Source organism: Osmerus mordax, unplaced genomic scaffold (assembly GCF_038355195.1).
Source record: "Osmerus mordax isolate fOsmMor3 unplaced genomic scaffold, fOsmMor3.pri Scaffold_168, whole genome shotgun sequence".
In the NCBI taxonomy this organism is placed as follows: domain Eukaryota; kingdom Metazoa; phylum Chordata; class Actinopteri; order Osmeriformes; family Osmeridae; genus Osmerus; species Osmerus mordax.
In genome coordinates, this window is record NW_027120480.1 from 1 (window position 1) to 22,199 (window position 22,199).

General features: G+C 41.4%; 6 protein-coding genes and 1 long non-coding RNA gene across 8 annotated transcripts; 4 read left to right on the forward strand and 3 right to left on the reverse strand.

Annotated features, from left to right (window-relative positions):
- Positions 1-10: 10 nt before the first annotated feature.
- Positions 11-1,873, forward strand: LOC136939303 (alpha-galactosidase A-like). The gene is made up of 5 exons (XM_067232044.1): positions 11-149; positions 259-350; positions 479-640; positions 966-1,163; positions 1,250-1,873. The coding sequence occupies exons 1-5, from the start codon at positions 125-127 to the stop codon at positions 1,577-1,579; spliced, it is 807 nt and encodes a 268-aa protein (XP_067088145.1). The 5' UTR covers positions 11-124; the 3' UTR covers positions 1,580-1,873.
- A 358-nt stretch (positions 1,874-2,231) lies between these two features.
- LOC136939299 (large ribosomal subunit protein eL42) lies at positions 2,232-3,819 on the reverse strand. The gene is made up of 5 exons (XM_067232040.1): positions 3,736-3,819; positions 2,965-3,070; positions 2,816-2,883; positions 2,587-2,709; positions 2,232-2,312 (listed from the first exon to the last, which is right to left on the reverse strand). The coding sequence occupies exons 1-5, from the start codon at positions 3,817-3,819 to the stop codon at positions 2,292-2,294; spliced, it is 402 nt and encodes a 133-aa protein (XP_067088141.1). The 3' UTR covers positions 2,232-2,291.
- Positions 3,820-9,469: 5,650 nt separating this feature from the next.
- Positions 9,470-14,618, forward strand: LOC136939298 (tyrosine-protein kinase BTK-like). Its single transcript, XM_067232039.1, has 17 exons — positions 9,470-9,709; positions 9,803-9,907; positions 10,191-10,272; positions 10,493-10,621; positions 10,760-10,818; positions 10,955-11,142; positions 11,315-11,377; positions 11,648-11,702; positions 11,797-11,876; positions 12,121-12,248; positions 12,347-12,421; positions 12,741-12,912; positions 13,078-13,297; positions 13,468-13,532; positions 13,630-13,748; positions 13,837-13,994; positions 14,095-14,618. The coding sequence occupies exons 1-17, from the start codon at positions 9,569-9,571 to the stop codon at positions 14,164-14,166; spliced, it is 1,911 nt and encodes a 636-aa protein (XP_067088140.1). The 5' UTR covers positions 9,470-9,568; the 3' UTR covers positions 14,167-14,618.
- On the reverse strand, positions 12,470-13,295 carry LOC136939304 (uncharacterized). Its single transcript, XR_010875795.1, has 2 exons — positions 13,184-13,295; positions 12,470-13,116 (listed from the first exon to the last, which is right to left on the reverse strand). It is a non-coding gene; the product is annotated as an uncharacterized lncRNA (long non-coding RNA).
- Positions 14,619-14,825: 207 nt separating the features above from the next.
- Positions 14,826-16,097, forward strand: LOC136939301 (mitochondrial import inner membrane translocase subunit Tim8 A). Its single transcript, XM_067232043.1, has 2 exons — positions 14,826-15,024; positions 15,423-16,097. Exons 1-2 carry the CDS (start codon positions 14,914-14,916, stop codon positions 15,582-15,584), a joined length of 273 nt encoding a protein of 90 aa, XP_067088144.1. The 5' UTR covers positions 14,826-14,913; the 3' UTR covers positions 15,585-16,097.
- Positions 16,098-16,152: 55 nt separating this feature from the next.
- Positions 16,153-19,387, reverse strand: LOC136939300 (magnesium transporter NIPA2-like). 2 transcript variants are annotated; one of them, XM_067232042.1, is made up of 6 exons: positions 19,259-19,387; positions 18,739-18,871; positions 18,572-18,628; positions 18,097-18,187; positions 17,714-17,874; positions 16,153-17,532 (listed from the first exon to the last, which is right to left on the reverse strand). In XM_067232042.1, the coding sequence occupies exons 2-6, from the start codon at positions 18,869-18,871 to the stop codon at positions 16,871-16,873; spliced, it is 1,104 nt and encodes a 367-aa protein (XP_067088143.1). In that variant the 5' UTR covers positions 19,259-19,387; the 3' UTR covers positions 16,153-16,870. The 2 variants fall into 2 exon arrangements, with proteins under 2 accessions (XP_067088143.1, XP_067088142.1); XM_067232041.1 differs by having other exon boundaries at positions 19,326-19,377.
- A 447-nt stretch (positions 19,388-19,834) lies between these two features.
- Positions 19,835-22,128, forward strand: LOC136939306 (methionine--tRNA ligase, mitochondrial-like). The gene is made up of 3 exons (XM_067232047.1): positions 19,835-20,161; positions 20,241-20,575; positions 20,732-22,128. Exons 1-3 carry the CDS (start codon positions 19,900-19,902, stop codon positions 21,923-21,925), a joined length of 1,791 nt encoding a protein of 596 aa, XP_067088148.1. The 5' UTR covers positions 19,835-19,899; the 3' UTR covers positions 21,926-22,128.
- The last annotated feature ends 71 nt before the right edge of the window (positions 22,129-22,199 follow it).

The following is a 22,199-nucleotide window of genomic DNA, read 5'->3' on the forward strand; positions in this document are numbered from 1 at the left end:
CATCTATGCAGATGTGGGCACCAGCACGTGTGCAGGCTACCCTGGGAGTCTTGGCCACTATGATACAGATGCTCAGACCTTTGCAGACTGGGGTGTGGATCTTCTCAAATTTGACGGCTGCTACATGGACTGGACTTTACTGGGAGAGGGTGAGACTCACTGAAAGTCTGCGGGGTTGATTCATTATATTAATATTTGAAAGTTAATTTCTGAAACTACGGTCTAACCCACAGTCAAATCAAATGTTTTTTTCTTCAGGCTACAGGAACATGTCAAAAGCTTTGAACAAAACTGGGAACAGCATCCTGTATTCCTGTGAGTGGCCACTGTATGAGTGGTCGTATAAACAGGTAACAAATACAAAAAATCCAGGCCTTTCCACCATCTTGGCCTCTATAGTGAACACACAACACCATACATTACACATGAATTATTAATGGCTGCAAGATCAACATTTGGATATATTTTGTGATTGCAGCCTAACTACACAGCCATTCGGGAGGCGTGTAACCACTGGCGCAACTCTGCAGACATCTACGACTCGTGGTCCAGTGTGAAGTCCATCTTGGACTGGTCAGCTGATCATCAGGACATCATCGTGCCCTCGGCCGGCCCTGGGGGCTGGAATGACCCTGACATGGTACTGTGACCACATCTCAGTACTGTTCTGCTCTGGTGACCCACCGGAGTCTGGTAAATGACACGTGACCTGATGAGGAGCAATGACATGCTCGACAACTCATGACATCATGGGGTTATCAGGTCCCACATCACATGACTACTGTTTCACAAGCAAACTAAAGCAATGCTTTGATATAAGGTTTGATGTGAAAATCTGGTATAGACAATCAAGTTTCAGAGTCATTATGTCATTTGTAACAAGTGTGAGTACAGTTGAACTGGAATTATTGGTACTGCTTCTCTAGAACGTCCTTGTGGTAGTAAGAATATCATTTTGCCTCCAGCTTGTGATCGGTAACTTCGGGCTGAGTCATGCTCAACAGGAGTCACAGATGGCGATGTGGGCCATCATGGCTGCTCCTCTGCTGATGTCCAATGACCTGAGAGACATCTGCCCCAGGTCCAAGGAGCTGCTACAGAACCACCACATCATTGCCATTAGCCAGGACCCACTTGGCAGGCAAGGTTACCGCTCCATCAAGGTAGGCCTGACTGCACCAAACTTCAGGTTACAGTAATTTTTGCGAATAGACGCAGCATAACTGTTTCCACTGTACTGTTTTCAAAGTCGAACAGTCTGGAGGTGTGGGAGAGGCCCTTGTCCAGAGGAAGACTGGCTCTGGCTGTATGGAACAGGCAGGAGATTGGCGGTCCACAGGGTTTTAACCCAGTCTTACTGCCAAGCTGGAAGATCTGTCACCCCAAGTGTAACGTCACACAGGTTCTGCCCAGCTACAAGGAGCTGGGGGTACTGACCCCTGACAGCAGGGTAGTAGTGAAGGTGAACCCCTCTGGAACTGCCTTGTTGACCATCTCTCCAGTTGAAAGCCACATCAAGAAAAATCAGAACATGCAGTGGCTGAACACACCTCATAAACTGAAGAACGCAGCTCTGTAGTATTTGTACACTACATTCAATCACTGCACTTTAAATCAAGGGAATGCGAAGCCCAACAGTAAATTGCCTTTTACTTTCTATGATGTAAATGTAATACATAACTTGTGCTTTGGTTTTTTTCCATCGGTTTCATCTTTGTACTTAACGAAGGGGCTTCAGATGCTTGGATCACCCTTTGGGGTCCTCTTGGGTCATCCATGAAAGCCAATGTTTTTTCATAAAATAAGTAGCCTACTAGTACCCTGTCTACATATGAAAACACTTGTAATCATGTCATACTGTTGGAGGCCGGTCGGACCAGCCTGATTGAGACTCAGAGCACCTTTTCTCAGGAACAAATTACCTGTCAATTGAGGCTGACTCCATTTCAACTTTCAAATTTGGGTGAAAAACTTGTCACTTGTACAGCTGCTTAAGTATGTGTACTTTTAAAGCTTCACTACAAATAATGCAATCCTGAAGTTTGTATATGTAGCATACAACTTATAAAACAAATAAAGCATCCATGTCTGCCTAGATATATCTTAAATTGACAAACAAAGTAAACTTGTTACTGTTGCTAGTTTAGTATAGGGAATCCCTTGCTGAATAGCTCCTCCCAGGGTTTCTTCCATTTTTGTTTATTGTGAAATGTTAATGAAGGACAACAATGAACATTTCCACAAATTTATTGAAAACTGTGACAACTCCATTCAGAAGATTAAGCCAGTGTTTAAAACTGGATGACCTGGCCCTGGAAAACAAATTTAAAAGCATTTTAGAATACAGAATTCATAAAGCAGGTGAACCATTTCTAAACATCTCACTACTGTACATGAGCCTTGTTAATGAGATGGCTAAACCAAACATCGACATGCAAGAGGTGGAAGTTCATTTTACAATCAAGTGACATTAGCCTTCATTCCAATTTGTCACTAGGCGTAAAACATGCAACTGTCTTGGAAACACTTGTGTAAGCAGCAAATACAACTTAGGGTGAAGATCGGTTGATAGCCTGAAAGCCTTACCTTTCTCTTCTTGTCACCTCCCAACTCAAAGTGTTTGCATCTTTTGATGGCCAGCATTCTCTTGGATCTGCAGTTAGGCTCCACACACTCCAGCCTCAGCACAATCTTCTTTGTGGTCTTGGCCTAGGACAAAAAGATGTGCCTTTAAAAACAAGGTTCACTGGTACAGCTTGTGAAATAGGAAAGACAAGAGCTAAATGGATAAAATGTAAAAGCGAGGCAGGCTCACCTTTTTGCGGAAAATAGGCTTGGTCTGTCCACCATAACCAGACTGCTTTCTGTCGTATCTCCTCTTACCTATAATAAATACATGAATCAATGCCTCTGATGGAAAATGTAGTTCTTAAAATGTGGGAGTTGGGACCCTTTCAGACTTACCCTGTGCATAGAGGGAGTCCTTTCCCTTCTTGTACTGGGTAACTTTGTGAGGCTGGTGCTTCTTGCACTTCTTGCAGTAGGTTCTGCGGGTCTTTGGTACGTTGACCTGTCAAAATAGTGGCGTTAGCTATGCTCGACCAGGGTACAATTGAATAGGGTTAGATCTGACAGCATCTTCAGATTCAGCCATCAAGCAACGAAATCACTAACAAGCATGGCCACCTTGGATAACTTGCTATTGCTACTACTACACCAACACGATCCCAATTTGACTATACTGTTCGCTAAACCAGCCAATGTACGCGTCTGTCAATTCATGTGCACCAATGTATTGGTTCATGATCAAAAGGTTGAACTAGTAGGCTGACAAGGAAATGGTTAACTAGCTAGCTAATCTAGCCAATCTTTCAACTGACGCAGCACAAGCAAAGAATTTCAGGCTAAATTTGACGGCAAGTTCGTGATATGGGGAAGGGGGGGTATAGTCAATAGGCACTTCATGATATGAAGCAATATCTGAAGCTTAAGGAAATGTTTTAAGCAAAAGTCTAGTACGCGTTGGGAAGGCCGTTTGGTGGATGCTGCTCTTGTCGCTAGAAGTTTGGTTGTAAAATTTACGAAGACATCAAAACACAAAACCACAAATAATTGCATGTAAAGATCCCGCTATATAACGTTTACACATATGCTATAACATGAATGAGTATATCATGTGCAATTGAGACGATTACAATTGATTTTTAAAATAGTAGTCGTGGACCAATTCCTTACCATGGCTGCGACCCGATGCAGACGAAAGAGGAAGGAAGAATTCGGAAGCAATCCTTGATAAGGACCTCTCCGGAGGGAAAACATAGGTCCATGTTTTTGAAGACTGCCATCGTGTGGTGGTTGGTGTGTGGAGGACACGTCAAATGAGAAAATCCAGGAACAAAAAAGATTTGAACATGTTTGTAATGTAGGTCTATGGTTAGAACCTTAAAAAAAAGTGAAATAATGATTACGTAGTGCAACCAGTCATGGCAAGAGTTATTTTACAATAACATTGATACTGGCAATTCAGATGATAATAATAATACATTAAAAAACGTTTTTTAATGTATTATTAAAAAACGTGTACACACGTTTTTTAATGTATTATTAATGTATTATTAAAAAACGTGTACACACGTTTTTTAATGTATTATTATTATCATCTGAATTTATAATAACGTGATGTATCTGTATTAAGGGCTGCACTTTTCAGCCTACTTTAGCAAACAACATTCTACCACAAAAAATTACTGATATGAAAATGAGCAGGAAGCAAAAGGGGAACTGAGTGAAGTCAGTTTCTCACAAAGGGTGGGGTTTGGTCTCGGAGCTACACAAAGGCAGGCAGTAGATGACCTGGAGTAGAAGCAGTCTAGTCACAGGTACCTTACTCTGTTTCCTCACAACACTCCTCAGACTGATGCCTGGAGCTTCCTGAGTCACAGTCCAGGTAGGTGATGATGCCGCTGAAGCCGTAGGATTGCACACACTGGGAATCGTGTTGGTGTCAGAGGGACAAGCCTTCTTTCTGTTTTGGAAGGCAGAATAACTTCAGCAGACTTCACGTTTCTGCTAAGTAGCTGCTGTACGAAAAACTAAAACATGATTGTTTTAGTTAACATTGGTTGTGCATGCAAAATATTTTTAAAATACTTACAATATACACCAATGTGTCTGCAATGACTAGGTTACTGTGACATTCTATAACTGTATTGTAAGTAATTACATGTATTAGATGTGCAAATATAAATGCTAACATTACTCTGCCAGTTTACTGTGTGTATGCGTGTAGTATACATATATATGTATACATAGATATACATATTAGTTGTATATAGTTTCTTCTTGATATGGACAACACATGGATATGTGTGTGATTTAAGTAAGTTTTACTCCCCTTAACACTGCCAACACACAAACACAAGACTCTCTCGCACACGCACACGCACGCACACACACACACACACACACAAACAGTTATCTGTCAGGAAACGTCCAGAAAGAACATTCATGAGAGAATCTTCTTATCACCAAACAAACACTATCATTGGTTAGTGTGTAATAGAAAAGAAGAGAAATATGACGCTGCATTCCTCTAAACTAGCTTCACTAACCACACCAAAATTACTGTGCACAAGACTGTATGCAACTACGCCTGATTATCGATGACGGCTAGATTAAATAGTTTGATTGTACAGTACACTGTTATGGTAAAGCCGTATGGAGGATTCCTCTCAAATCCTTTATGACAGACTATAGTTTGAAGCGGGGTGGACCAAGTCTGCTTATGGCAACCCTGCCGTACGTTTCTACCTTAACCCCTGTTGTAACAAATGTGAATCATCTTGTCTCCAGGAACAGGGTCAGACTGTCGGTACAGTATAATGGATGTTTTAAAGTGATATTCACTCCTGTATACTACAATCCCCAACCACTAATCCCATCTGTCAGGAGTATTTTGCGACACACTGGAATCAGATAGGTTCCATGCTTATCTACATCTGTACCACTGAGCCTTTCGAAATTAGTCTCTTCTCCCATCCATTGTCATTCAACCCTGATGCAACTTCCCTATACATAGAAATGTGACAGTCCAAGTGACTCACAACCCCTTTGAAAAACCCCTAGCATCTATTACTGCCATGCAACACAAGCAGTTGAAACAAAACCTCAGACAAATAAAACGAGGTGGTACAGAAGCCGCTCCGTGGGAAAGGGACAATAATCTCACAAATGATCTGCTTTTGACAATTTTTTGGGGACTCCTATGACTTTACAGAGGTAAGGTTACTGTGACACTTTGTCGATGTGAACTAATAGACTGCAATGTTCATGTCCCTCACAGACTATGTGCAAAATGAAACTTGCTTCAGGAATAGAAATAACTACAAAGTTCACACTTTGGTTAGTGACATATGTAGAAAGTCTCCGTTGGCTTTAAAGGCATAGTTGAAACCAGGAAATAACCAGAGGATGTTTAAATATTCTAAATGAACTGTACTATGACCACAGTGGTCAGATGTCAGTAACATTTGAAACTTATAATGTTCCTGTATATGGATGAGCTTGAACCTTGATATGTAGTTTAGACTAAAGCTACTAAGACTAAAGTATTTCATAAAATTTGCAATGATAGTTGTTATTTAATTTTCGTATTCAGTTGTAGATGTACGTAATCATGGAATTTGATTGTTGTTCTTCCAATATGAATAATCTTTACATAATATCAAGTAAGCGACTCTTTAGATGAGTTTCAATCATTTGTCAATCTTGTAAGGCTGGGTATCACACTGCCTCCGTCCTCTCAAATGCTAAAATATGGAGTTGCTGGACGGTGTCTCAACTTGATGGGTCTCACATCTCATTATGTAACTTACTGTTGCATTGCTAGTTATATGTTGACAAGTAAGGGTCAAGATGCTGTCTGATTGGTTGTTCGACGGATGATAGTTGGGTACAAAGGGAATTGTGGAGCATTGTTCTCTAGATTCTTGATCTCCGGAGGTCCTCCTCAACTGTGGCTTCTCCCACTCATTCTCCTTGCTCACCTCTTACTCACTCTCTCTCTGTCTCTCTGTCTCTCTGTGTCTCTCTCTCTCTCTCTCTGTCTCTCTCTCTGATTTACAATAATCAAGGTAGAGTTGGTAAGAGTTAAAACCTTCCTTTTGTAACATGTAACATGTGCTTGCAATGTTATTACCGGTAAATATCTATTTCTTTTAACTTTACTTTGACCATTTTTGCTCTGATTTAACCCATTGACTCAAATAACTGTAATTTCAGCACATTTGGTTAATGTTAATACATTGTTCAGTTTACCCCTATTCTTTTAAACCTAGGGGAATAGTTTTGTTGTTTGGCCAATATTAAACCCCCCTATAGTTGAATACATTTTTCTCCTCTGTCTTCTGTAAATCAAAATATGGTATTTAGCTACCTTACTGCACTCTGGTTATCACTGGTTAAGGTGATACTGTACCAGTATCTTCCTAAGTAATTATCAAATGTTATTATCTCTAAACCAATATCCAGCCCACCTCCACTTCCGTCTTAGACTAGCATCAATAGGGGATTTTTTTAATGTCTTATCCAGGGAGGTGACAGGTTCATGGTCTCAGTGGCATACTTACAATGCATTTTTTATGTATTCTCCACTTTGAAATACGCATTGGTTCTGCAGTTGGGAGTTTATACATGTCCATAGATCTTCCACTAAGAGAATCAGACCAGAGAGCAAGATTGGTAATTTAGTAATGACAAGGACATCTAAAATGACAAGAATTAGCTGCCTACATTCACAATAAAGATAGTAATGCACTTCCCTGTCACTTATGGTCAATAGCATGGAACACAGAGAAGTAGGAAGAAGTTTCTGGAGGAAAACTATGCGCTGAAGAGGGAAACACTTGCAACAAAGGGTGTCATTGACACGAACAGCAGGGCTATGCAAACTAAGCATTACTCAAACACTGATACCTGATCAGGAGCTTTTTCTCTCTCCTACTGTCTCTCTCTCTCTCTCTCTCTCTCTCTCTCTCTCTCTCTCTCTCTCTCTCTCTCTCTCTCTCTCTCTCTCTCTCTCTCTCTCTCTCTCTCTCTCCCTCTCTCTGTCTCTCTCTCTTTCTCCTAATCTCTCCCCCTCTCTCACCCACCCCCTCTATCTCACTCCTACTCTCTCCCCCTCTCTCACCCCCCCCCTCTCTCTCTCTCTCTCTCTCCTAATCTCTCACCCTCTCTCACCCCCCTCTCTCTCTCTCCCCCTCTCTCTCTCTCTCTCCTAATCTCTCCCCCTCTCTCCCCCCCCCTCTCTCTCACCCCCCCCTCTCTCTCCCTCTCTCTCTCCGGAAATAATTAAAGCTACAATAGCACAGTTGGACGAAGCTACTTCATCTCTAATACGTTAGAAACAGCTAAGCATTGTAAAAGACATAAACAGCCACAGCTCTACAACTTGTTACAGTTTTTCTCAATTGCTAAGACACATTTCTTGAATGTGTACTGTGTTTTCTCCAAACTCTAAACACACATCTTCATACTTACACTGTTTTGGCCAAACCCTTGGCTTTTGACCCAAAATCAAACACAGTAGTCAAAACCATATTATCTGTCGTATAAACCTAACTTTGCATTCAAAATACACACAAAGCCCTCAAATAAATTCTACCTTCTGAATACCTTTTAGACACTGCTGGGAGGAATTAAAAAGCTTTTCAAGAACCATAGACTACAACGTGTCCCTGAATTTTAGATATGTTCCACCTCATGAGTTTGACACAATGTCATAAAACTCACAATTACTGCAATTGTCCTTCTTACAGGCTGTTTATTTTCTATTTACATTATACAGCAATTGCATTTTGAGCTATTGTTACTGTAGTGGTCACAGTATACAATAATAGTAGTACTGTTAGTCAACAACACAAATGTATTACTGTAAATTGTAATTTGGGGAACAAAGGCTAAGAAAACAAGGAAATAAACAAATAATTGTTGCCTGGGTAACAGAGCTTGAGTACAGTACTGTTCATTGTGGGTCAGCATCCTATCTCTGACCAGGGTCAGGCCAGAGATTTTCCTCAACTTCACAGGCAATGTTTCTCTAGCCAAACAGCAGGGAAAATGCCCCTGAATGCCTGAGCCATCCCTGACAAGACTCAAGAGCAATGTCCCCACAAGCTTCTTCCATGGCTTGGAGAAGGTTATTCTATCCCACTTAGTACTGCTAGTTCATGTACCCTTAGTATAGATAGTCCACATATAAAAATGTTAGGTCCCTATATGTTTATTGTATGCACCTTCCTGCCAAAGCAAATTCCTTGTCTGTGCATACTTTCAGGGTGAATAAATCCCATTCTGATTCTGATTCATAGGGATTTCTGTCATAGTGTGGCACGGATCTCATTTGAGATTGTTGTTCTTCTTCCTCTTCCTCTGCCTCTTCCTCTCCCTTGTCCACCTCCTCTCATTTAGACATTTCTTCCTTTTCTTCTGATATTAGCATTCATGATTTCAAAGTACAGATCAGCTTAACTTTGTATTCATTCCAAACCCCTGATTGCTTGTTGAGTATATTTGCTTGTTACTGCTTACACATGGATAATTGGTTGTTAAGGTTGTTTGAATTGCGCTGTTTTGGGTTTACTTATCAAATGGCAGTGTTTTCTGAATGACATAATGGTGATAATTGTGTCTTAAACTAAGAGGTGTGTTTAGACTTTTGCAAAGAAGTGTGAATGAACCTGAGAAATGTGTCAAAAAGGGTCAATTGTGTGTAAAGATTGGGATACATGGTCTTTCTGCTGGGATTTGGCAAAATGGTTTTGTGGGGATGGCTTACACATACAATTTTTGTGTGTTAGCAATCGAGAAAAATTGTAATCCACATTGGGTGGAGGTGACAAATTGAGGTTATGCGGAACTGTATGAGTATCTTGTAGCCTGTACAGAGATATGATACTATCTATGATACTGTACAGTAGTATTTATGGTATTTAATGTTATGCCCTTCAATTAAATATTCATGCTATTCAATTTGATCATTTCTCCAGCTACGAATACGTCTGGTTGAATCATGTCAGACATTCTCCTGGAGGAGATCTTCATAAAACGTTCTCAGCAGAAGAAGAAGACCTCCCCTCTGAACTTCAAGGAGAGGTTGTTTGTTCTCACGCAGGACAAGATATCCTACTATGATTATGATGTTGACAAAATGGTAAGGCATAATTAACTGGTGATTGAATTAAGTATCAGTTCATTCTCTAATCATACATTTGGATTGACTAGGTCTTTTTTTGTAATCTCCCAGAAAAAGAAAGGTCTGAAGGGTTCAGTGGATCTTGAAAAGATCAAGTGTGTGGAAGTGGTCCAGCCCGAGCCCAACTCCCCTAAAGAGCGTCTCTATCCATTTCAGGTTAGCATGTGACTGAACAGTTCCTACTGAAAAGTCAAATGACCAAACAGCTACTGTAGCATGCATGGTTAACATGCTGGAAGTCAATATCAAAAGTAAAACTAACTCTGAGATTTCAAATTCAGTGCAGGTGTTGTGACTGCACAGTGACAACGCAGCCAATAATAAAGTGACACAGTATGAATGTAGTATTAATGAAAATATCGGAGAAAAGCACTGACGGCTTTTCAATTCAGATTCATATTCAACAATGAAAGGCCTCTTTCTTTTCATTTTACTACAGATAATATATGATGAAGGACCCCTGTATATTTTTGCCAAAAATGAAGAGATTCAAAAAAAGTGGATTCACAAACTCAAACATGGTAAATATGATGAGTCACAAACTAAAGCTATTCAAACAAAAGAATGACCCTAAAGTACAATACATAATATTCACAAAGATGTTGTATAAGATATACCATACACAGTGGAGGCAATCTCCCTACTCTTCCATGTAAAATCTTCATAGGCAAATGCATGTGTTGATCCAATGTAAATGTCTTCCCACGTTGCGTGTGTGTCGGTTTTATGTTTTAAATGAAGTGGTGCGCATCAACAAGGACTTGATACAGAAGTTCCACCCCTGTTTCTGGGTAGACGGCATGTGGCAGTGCTGCCAACAGGAGGTCAAACAGGCCATGGGCTGCAGGGTGCTGGAGACCAAGAACAGAGGTAGGTGATGGGAGAGCTATCCATATCCTACCCATAGACATGCAATGGTTGTTTTGTGTTTGACTGGCATCACTTTATCTGAGCAAAATCCTTTAGAATCATCTAACTTGATATTGACCCTTCCTCTCTCCCGGATAGGATTCGCTAAGGGGTCTCGAAGAGAATCCCGGAAACCTCTTCCCCCGACCCCTGAAGAAGTACCTATCCTTCTGTTGTCCTGCACTCACATACTCAAACTAACAGAGTAACCACACAACAACAACAAAAAACACTTTTGTATTCCAATTGGCTCCCTCATTCCACTGTCTCTCGCACTATTCTCCTGTTGCCCAGGAGAGAGCTACCAGAGCTCTACCTCCTCAGCCTCCTGAGGAGTCTGGCCCCTCTGTGGGCATGACGGTCATCGCCGAGTATGAGTACACACCTATGAACCCCCAGGACCTGGAGCTCAGGAGCGATGAGGAGTACACCATCTTAGAGATCGCTGATCAGCACTGGTGGAAGGCCAGAGATAAATATGGGTGAGAGAGTAACAATATGTGTCTTACAATGCAACAACACTGTCCTAAGAATAGATGCACAAGATCATGCGTGTATGAGTCTTCTAAGACAAACATATTTCACATTTAGTTAACTGTATTTGCACATGGATTTATCTGACCGTGAAAACTGTTTTTGTCTTTCCTTTTGCAGAAAGGAGGGATATATTCCAAGTAATTTTGTGGTGAAAGCCAGAAATGGACTGGAAGGGTTTGAGTGAGTGTGGTCATGTTAAACTTCAAAACATTTACATTTATTATAATGGGTTTGTCTGAAGTCAGTCAGCTTTACATCGTTAAGATTCTGGCCTCCATGTGAGGTACCAAATTACCCTGCCACCCTCCCAAAAGATAAAGTAACATCCCTGAGGCAGCTGATACTGCCAAATGAGGAAGTAACAGTCATGTGATATCCTGTAAAACCCATTGCTGTGAGGTCAGTTATTCTTCCAGTTCTGATAATGCACATTTGACCTTTTTCTCTCAGCTGGTATTGTAAAAACATGAATCGCAGCCAAGCAGAGAAGCTACTGAAGACTGAGGTGAATAAATTAGAGCAATATACATATCTGATTTTCATCCTCTACTTGGCTAAAACAAACTTTCACCATCCTGTCATGCTGTGGTTTTTCACAGAACAAAGATGGAGGCTTTTTAGTGCGAGATTCAAGCAAGGCTGGAAAATACACAGTATCTCTATTAACCAAGGCTGGAGGGTAAGTTTGTTTGAGAGGCATGGCCGAGCCATGAGTGAAAAGCAAAAGAAGAACTTAATACTGCAAGCGGAAACCGTGGTCTGCAAAGGAAGAGAGATGTAAATGTTGTCCATGCAAAACCAGGGATCACTAGTACCCATCAGTATCAGTTAGATATTGCAATTTAGCTTTCGTGCTCAGATCTCAGATTTCAAAATAATCTGTCAGCTCTACTAATCTGCTCCAACCATTCTTTATTTCATAGGGATGCTGTAGCTAGCTGCAGACACTATAATATCTGTACTACCCCACAAGCACAGTACTACCTAGCAGAGAAGCACAATTTCAGCAGCATTCAAGAACTTATCAACTATCACCAGCACAATGCAGCAGGTACCACTGGCCATCCATCCAAAGTCCTTTCATACCATAACTGTACATGTATGTCACCTTGACAGATGCACAATGTCTTTACACCCTTCCCAAAACAGGCATGGTGAGCAGGCTCAAGTACATTGTTTCCAATCAGAAACAGAACGCCCCGTCAACAGCAGGCTTGGGCTATGGTACGTATGAGTCTTCGTTCTCACAGTAGGTTAACAGAACACCAAAAATCAGAATCAGAATCCGGTTTATTGCCAAGTAAGTTTGCACGTATGAGGAATTTGCTTTGGTGGGCTGGTGCACAACAATAAACATAGTAAGTTAAAATATAAAGAGAGATCAAAAAAGTACTGTAAGTAAAAGAGTGGACAGAATACAATAGAATGTAAAATGTGTACAATATGACTGTTGATAAAGAATACTATAAAATGTGTGCAATTTGACTGTTAAGGGAAGTCCGTGTTCAACAGGAAACATGTCATTGTCTGTTGTATCCTCCAGGTGTTTGGGAGATTGATCCCCGCCACCTGACTTTTATCAAAGAGCTGGGGAACGGCCAGTTTGGAGTGGTGAAGTATGGGAAATGGCAGGGTCAGCATGACGTGGCCATCAAGATGATTAAAGAGGGCTCCATGTCAGAGGATGACTTCATCGAAGAGGCCAAAGTCATGATGTAAGTGTGTGACAATTACAAAATAATTTATGAATTCAGTGTCCATTATAGACAACAGACTTTCTAGACATGACCGTTATCTCTAAACAAGTCACGTAGTCTCACAATGTCATTCAGGATGAAATCACATTTGAAGTTGTCCCTTCTTGTTTTTGCTGGTACCAGGAAGCTCCGTCATGAGAACTTGGTTCAGCTGTATGGCGTCTGCACAAAACAAAGGCCCATTTACATAGTGACTGAGTTCCTCTCTAATGGCTGCCTGCTGTCATACCTGCGTGAAGGCCTGAAGCAGCACCCCACATCCATCCAGCTCCTGGAGATGTGTAAGGACGTGACTGAGGGCATGGCTTATCTAGAGAACCAGCAGTACCTCCACAGAGACTTGGTAAGAGAAAGGCAGATATTACACACTGTTATGATACAACACAATACAATGATAAATATAACAAGGTTTTCACACTATTACACTCTAAAAGTGTGTGATGGCAGCATAGAATGCTGCATGTGATCCAAAATAACATCTGTACTTATATGGAACACTGTTTTTATCGATAGGCTGCCAGAAACTGTTTGGTAGATACAAATGGCACAGTTAAAGTGACAGACTTTGGACTATCAAGGTAATGCATGATATTGCTCTGAATAAAATCACACAACAGTAAGACACAATCAACATTCCTGCACTCAATCTAATGGGATGGATGCCTGACGTTTCAGGTATGTCTTAGATGATGAGTACACAAGCTCTGCCGGATCAAAATTCCCAGTCCGCTGGTCTCCTCCTGAAGTGCTGCTTTACTGTAAATTCAGCAGCAAGTCAGACATCTGGGCATTTGGTTAGAATATATTAAATCCACATACTTTGTGATCCTGATCTTATTTTCACCAGGTTTTCTTGGACTCACTCAGTGTTTTCTGGTTTAGGAGTTTTAATGTGGGAGGTCTACACTTTGGGCAGGATGCCTTATGAACGGCTAAACAACACAGAGATTGTGGAGCAGGTGTCTAGAGGCCTGCGTCTCTATCGCCCCCAGTTGGCCAATGACAGGGTGTACACTATCATGACAAGCTGTTGGATTGAGGTATTTGTATTTGTTGATAACATAAAAATTATCATGTCATCTTATACTGTCTTTTCTACTTCATCACCCCATCTATATCTCCTCTTGATTTATATTGTAGAAGGCTGAAGAGAGGCCCAACTTCGAGGAGCTTGTGGTGACTATTCAGGACTTGCTCTACGATCTCCAATAAATCACACGCAAACAGTTCACACCAATTGAGGAACACACTTCCTTATAGAAGTCCCTCTTCCGCTCTTGGCATCCAACTTCAAAGTCCCTGTGTGATCCCTACTTATGGAGAAGTCGAAAGAACTGCACGTTCAAAAGCAGGTTCAAATAACCACACTTTCTCTGAGGAAGCTATCTGGTTGAACATGGGAGAAATCTCAAGAACTTCAGTAATGTGAACACCTCTGTAGATATTGTGATTTGCAGGATTAAGCATGAAACTGTTAAATGCTGATAAGAGCATATTGAATACTGTCTGTTATGAGTAATGTAAATGAATTTAGTCACATCTGTTATTATTATTATTATTATAATTACAATCAACATTGTTATTATTATTATAAATATTAGTAGTAGTAATTTCATTCCATGTAGACCCAACCGAATTAAATAAAATGTGCCTTTTGTGTTACTTTCCAAATTAGTATGCTTGACGTCTATCATCTGATATTTAGATTTTTAAGAAACTCTGCATTTTAAATGTCTCTTACGAGAAAGACTACATTTCAGTAAATGACGATAGAAAAGTTTTTTTAAATACAAAAGATACCTACCTATGTGTTTTTCACTCACACCTACGTTCTTGCATTCTGTTTGGTATAACAACTTCCGGTTTCCCATCATGCTTTGAGTCCATCCATACACGTGAAGGTCAGGAACTGTAATATCTGTAGTTTAAGATCACGTATTTCTAGATTTGAAATAAATCATGGACAGCCAAGGAGCAACGGCTGACCCTCAGCTACAGCAATTTATCGAAGTTGAGTCTCAAAAACAAAGGTTTCAGCAGTTGGTGCATCAGATGACGGAAGTCTGTTGGGTAAGAAAAGATTCAGTACTTATTCTGAGCTTTCTAGCTCGATGCTAGGTAGTAGCTACATCTTCTCACCTGAGCATTTAGACATATGGAACATAGGCAGCCAAATCAGCATTTAAAGCATGACAGTTATCGTGAATTTAGCAAGCATGGAAGATGCTGTTGTATGTTATAGGAATGCTATTTTGAGGCCTGCAGAGCCATCTAGCTAGTAGCTAGATAATCGGTTAGCACGTCTGTAGCCACAGCCAGGTTATTTCAAGACTCGTCGTATGTCACTACAGTAAGTTTTAACCAACTGTTATAACAAACAAAACTTATGAATAGCTTGCCTGTAGCTAATGTCCAGGTCATATGTATCCTGAAATGATTTGTCCATCTCTTCTGTCTCACCTTTTCAGGAGAAATGCATGGAGAAGCCTGGCCCAAAGCTAGACTCCAGGACAGAAGTCTGCTTTGTGAACTGTGTAGAACGTTTCATTGACACTAGCCAGTTCATCCTCAACAGACTGGAACAAACTCAGAGGGGTCGGGGATCATTCTCGGAGTCCATGTCCGAATAGCAAAGATTCTTCCACAAAATGGACACAGGACACAGATGGCCACTGGCTTTCACGCATAGCCATGCCACATTTCTATATGGTGCAATGAGAACCAAAAGGAAACATGGAAGTGTTACTATTGATAAGTGCCTCAGATTAGGTTGTTGTATATTGTCACCAAGATTAGTATGGACTAATTTTCTCTTGCATAATAGGATATGTGTGGTAACAATGTGAAGTTAGATTGAAAGTTCATGTCTGTGAAGTCCAAAAAAAGGGTCCATGCCCCCTTAAAGTTGATATTATGAACAAGGCATCTGCTATAGTAGAGTTCCTGGTTCACATGGCTGGTGAAAAACCTGAGACCTGATGCCAGACCATGACATCTGAGAGACACACTGCACTCCTATTTAAGACATTGGGAGCTATACAGGTTAAGCACCTCAGTAAGAAATGATGGAAAATAATTGCATGGTTTAATGCTAAATCAAATGTTTTACTGAACATACGCAATAAAAAGTATTATGTATGGTTTCTGTAGTTTTCCGTCTTTTAGAATGCACAGGTTCTAAGATGATGCACAGTTTCAAATGTTTATTCTAAAAAGAAACAGGTTGTTACAAATGTGTTTTTCAATGTGTATTCTAAAAATGTTACATTTTAAGTGTACATGCTTCTAGGAAACTGATTAATTTCTATGGTAAGTAAATTACAACAGATAGTAATTGTCAAGATCATACATCTTTCATGTATGGAACAAAGGCACATTTGTATAATTATCAAAACATGTAACGGTAAGTATTTAAATAATAGTAAGGCACAAGGTTCATTTGGGGTGTGGAGGTGGGGAAGGTGGAGGATTACATTTACCACACCATGACATCATTGGGTACCTAGAAACAGTGCAGATGTTATGGGAAGAGAAACATCAGAACCCTTTTGCTTTATACACTTAACAGTAAAAAGGTTAAAAAAAGTAAGTATGAATTACCTTGAGCAAACATTCAATTTGATTAGGCTACAATGTCTGTCTTCAGATTGTTTATCACAAATAAATAAATATATACAAGTCCAAGCATAACTACTAAAACCAGTGAACAGACTTTGGCACATACAAGTAAACTGAAATTGACAAACATTTCCAACAGTACAGTGTTCTTATAGAAAGAGTGCATGGTAAATTAAAGAAAAACATTTCCTTTTGATACAGATTGAGTAACCATCATGTGACCTACCTGTCTATTTGGTTTACCATAAATCTAGGTCTAAAACTAGGCCATGGTCAGAACTTTAGTTAGAGGTTGGCTTTAAGTGGCAACAAAGCTATTGTTCCTCCTGGTGGAGTTCTCTGGTGAGTACCCAGCCTTGGAGCTCCCGTTTCTGGCTGACTTCCCCTCCTCCTCCTCTGCCTTTCTCTCTTGCCTGGGGAGGGCCATGTAGGGCTGGTGGTTCCAGGGTGACCCCTCAGGACGCTTTCTCAGGTAAACTGGTAGAGAATCCCAGGTGAAGGTAATGTCCTTGAAGGCATGGAGGAGAAAAATCCCCAAGATGATGGTGAGGAACCCACTGATGGTCCCCACCACCCCATCTGTGCTCATACTCAACCACTCCTTGAACAAGATAGCAGAGCAAGCCATTACTGAGGTGGTGAAGAACACATAGTAGATTGGCGTGACTATAGAGGTGTTGAATATGTCCAAGGCTTTGTTGAGGTAACTGATTTGGATGCTAACACATATCACCAGGCATATTAGCAGAGCCCAGAACAAGGGCTCTTTCAGGACAGCAGTCCCAGCAAAGAGCTCCTTGATCCCGATGCCCAGCCCCTTGACACAGGACACAGATAGAGACCCAATCACGGAGCAGATCAGGATGTAGACCAGCACGTTCTTCTGTCCGTAACGCGGGGCAACAAAAAAGACGAGGACCCCGCTGCCCACCACAACACACAGAGCAAATACGATGAACCCTGGAAGAGATCACAATACAATACAATAACAGAAATGGTGTCAAATCCAAATATGAATTCACGCTAAACAAGCAGCATTGATCTGCAATATTATTTGCTGCTTCACACATGATCAGCTGGTTCTCAAGTTGTAGTTACTATGAACACTGTGTGCATGGATGGTGATGTGTGCTCTCAGTACCTGGGTCTTTGAGCTTCTCAGCCATGACACTGAGGGAGGCCACCTCCTCCTCCAGAGGGGCATGGATGACCATCACCGTGGAGCCCAGGATGCACATTAAGCAGCCCACCTTCCCATGCACATTCAACCGCTCATTCAGGAAGTAGGAGGCCAGCACCGCACTGGGGTAAGGAGTGAGATGCGGAGCAAGACATGAAGATAGGCCTTGCTAATATCATCAGAATAAACACTGTCTGATGAGTCAATGAGACCAAAAAGCCTTCAAAGCATGACAATGTTTGAATGTGTGATCTGAAAGAGATATTCTCATTATCACACCTCGTGTTGACTGTTAATAGAGCAAAGCGTAAGTATCACAACTGTGGTCATATACATTTAGCTACCTCACAAGTACACTCAATGCTCCCAGTGGTGTGACCAGAGTTGCAGGGGCAAACGCGTAAGCAGCAAAGTTTGCAGCCTCGCCAGCACCCACTGAAATGCAAGAGATCAACATCAGTATGCTGTGGATGGTATGGGTAATGTCTGTAAATATAAGGTGTGAAACGTTTTGATCATTTGGCTTATTCCGCCTCCATATGCAAATGTTTTTTGAGGAATGTGTACTTCAAAGATTTCCATATGGCTACTTGTGGGTGTTGCATAAACTCAAAAGTACAACCAGCAAAAATACCAAACCCACAATAGCCTCCCTTTCTCTTTGAAAACAAAGGCCACAATGTGATGGACGAAAATCAGTAGGCAAAGTAAGTACAGGGTTGACAAATTGAATACAGCACATACTGTACTATGAAACACAACTGCAGTTATTGTCTTTTATTTTATATGTAAGAACACAGTTATTAAAACAACACTTACTTGAAATTAATCCTGCCCACCAAAGCCATTCCTTCAGATATGCATAGCCTCCTTGGCCTGCAAATAAATAAATAAACGAAAATCATGTTTATCATAAAAATGCAATAAGCAATGCATCATGCTTGGTTTATAATGTTACGAATAAAATTGACAGGAGTGTTAAGTACCTGCTCTCATAGAACCCTTGCCAGCCAATCGCAGTAGCCCCTTCTTCTTCAGGATAAAACTTCCTCCGATGAAGATGCTCGAGCTCATAGCAAGAGAGAGGCCAATGTAAAAATCCAAACGATTTACTTCCATCTGGAAAACATTAAGTGTTAAAATAATCGGAAACAATTATCAATCTATTACGTCAGCAACATTTAACAGTAGTACAGCGCAGCGTTAGCTCGCGTTAGCTTGTTTCTAAACTTTTTGCCTTATCACATGATTGGGGGTGTGCTCTCAGGTTGCTCATGATAGTATTGTCAATTAGTTTCGATTGATACGATTGCTGTCTGAACTATAGTATAAATGGTGGCACATGCAATCTCAAACGTGTAAAAAAAAAAATACGAATCGGTAATGGTTTAAATGGATTTGTGTAATTACACGGGTTAAACACCAACTTTTTTAAGCTAATATCGTCTGAAGCAAGCAGTCAAAACTTCCCGTCTGTTTTTATAAGTAGTTGTTCACACACCTTACCGCTTAGATGAACTGTTTCCCCAGCTATTTTGCAGCTTATACACACACATTATTTTTAAGAGTTCACCTTAATTTTGTTGTCAACCCATTCGATTAGGCGATGTACAGCACAGCAGCATCTGACCAACCCCCACCCAGGACTTGGCTCTTCTTCCTGTTCTTTTTCTGTCTGTGCTGCATAATCAGTAACAATCTGCTATTAACGTCGCTGTAGGTTGACTTGCTGATATATCTGAATGCGTATAACATTAATATATATGTATATTTATTTGTTTACGTAAATTCGTGTTTTGACAACTGTTTACAGTAAACGTGTATGTTGATCTGATTGGTTTTTGCTCGGAAAAGGCGGGGTCATACTTAAAACACTGAATTGTGATAGGTCTATTGGCTGGGATCAAACCGGAAGAAAATCTAACCTTGAAACGTGCTTTTACATGTAGCTGATTAGAAACTGTAGACCTCTTTCGTACAATCAAAATAGCACTGCCTGAGTCTTCCGCTCTTCCAATGGTACGGATTTTTGGTTTCTCAAAAAAGGATTGTAATTATTGCTAGCTTGCTAGCTCTGTTCTACTTACTATAAGAATCCCATGTGAACTGTTCCGTCTTTAAGTTTCATCTTGGAATGGTGGGACAGGATGAGTACCCATCTCTCCATGTTCAGAAACGTAAAGGCATTAATCGGATTGCTTTCCAGTAGCTCCTCGCATCAAAATCAAAGACTCCTGTTGAGATACCTGGGCACGAATAGTCCCAGCAAAGACAAGACCTACTACGTTACCACCCCAATTTTCTATGTGAATGCTGCCCCTCATATAGGTCATTTGTACTCTGCTGTGACAGCTGACTTCCTGCATAGATATAAACTCCTGCAAGGTTTCAACTCGAAGTTCGCCACAGGTAAATGCAGAATACACTGGAATATATGTTTACTGAGAGTAAATGGATGTCTTGTGGTAATGCCCTTTTTTGCTTTCAGGTACGGATGAGCATGGCCTGAAAATTCAGCAGGCTGCAGATGCTGCCGGAAAAGACCCTTTGACATTATGCACGGAGGTGTCAGAGAGATTCAAACAACTCTTTAGGAGCTGTGATATCTCCTACACAGACTATATTAGGACTACAGAGGAGAGGCACAGGCTGGCAGTGGGGCACTTTTGGACTTCTCTTCAAGCCAAGGGTTTTATCTACAAGGGGAAGTATGAAGGCTGGTACTCCACACAGGATGAAACCTTCCTCACTCCATCCCAGGTGGGCGATGCTACAGACGCCTCAGGGAAGGATATCAAGATATCACTGGAGAGCGGCCATAAGGTAATAAACAGTGTGACTGTTTAATAGTTTAAACAATAACTAAAGTATCAAATATGTTGGCCAATGTAAAGAAAACTGTAAACAAATACCAAGCATTTATTTGTTTCACTTTCTGACATACACACACAAGGTAACTGATTACTTTGTTTGTGGCAGGTGGAATGGATGAAGGAGGACAATTACCTTTTCCGTCTGTCTGAATTCCGGTCTCAGCTTCAGGACTGGCTGAGGTTCAATCCCAAGGCTGTGCAGCCAGACCGCTTCCACCAGGCGGTTCTCCAGTGGCTGCAGGATGACCTACCAGACCTCTCTGTTTCCCGCCAGAGAAGCCGGCTCCAGTGGGGGATTCCTGTCCCCAGTGACCCTGAACAGACCATCTATGTGTGGTTGGATGCACTGGTCAACTACCTTACGGTTACTGGCTATCCTCACACACACGCTGCATGGTGGAGTGCTGCCCATCATGTTGTGGGGAAGGACATCTTGAAATTCCATGCTATCTATTGGCCGGCTTTCCTACTGGCTGCTGGGTTGCCTCTCCCACAGAGTATACATGTACATTCTCATTGGACGGTCAGGGGGAAGAAAATGTCTAAAAGCTTGGGGAACGTGGTGGATCCCCAGGAGAGGTCACAAAGGTTCACGGTTGATGGCATCAGGTACTTTCTCCTACGTCAGGGCGTCCCGGATTCTGACTGCGACTATGACGACGACAAAGTGGTCAAACTGCTGAATTCGGAGCTGGCGGACTCTTTGGGTGGTCTTCTGAACCGCTGCACAGCCCCGTCTCTCAACCCAGCCCAGACGTACACCCAGTTCTGGGCTGACTGTTTTCCTTGTGCATCCTCAGGGGAATCCAGGGGGAGAGCTGTAGCCGAGGACTACCACATGCTGGAGTCTGTAGCCGGACTACGAGCTGTGGTAGAGCAGCACTATGACAACATGCTGGTGTACAAGGCGCTTGAGGCCATCAACAACTGTGTGAGGCAAACAAACAGTTTCATCCAAAGACATGCGCCGTGGAAGTTGGACAGAGGGGAGAGTGGTGATCAGCGTTGGCTGGACACCATCCTTCATGTGTCCCTGGAGTGCCTCAGGGTTTATGGAACCCTGCTGCAGCCCGTAGTGCCACAGACAGCAAATAAGTTGCTATCCAGGCTAGGAGTGAAGCCTGGGGAGAGGAGCTGGGCGCATATCAACTTCCTGGAGAAGTATGGGGAAAGGGAGTGCTGCTTTGAGGGGAGAGCACTGGGGACTGACACTGGAGTACTTTTTAGTCGTTTGGAGAGACCAAACGTAGATAAGGAGAAACCGAAGAAAACAAAGAAAGACAGAAAACAAGCATCATAAACTGTAACCCAAGTCAATGTTTGAGATTAATAAATAATCAATTGAAATTATCAGGTGATTTTATTTATTGAAACCAGTCTACACAGCCTGCCTGTCTCAAGGGTGTTTGTGATTGATATGGCCTGACAGTTTCATCATCTACCCACACATTGACACCATCATTAAGGCAGTGCAATCATGTCAATGGTACAGACATGCACCTTTCATTAGATGGAGAGTTGATCAAATCTGTTGGGAATTTGGTAGTCAGTCGCCATAGAGACAGGAAACCCTA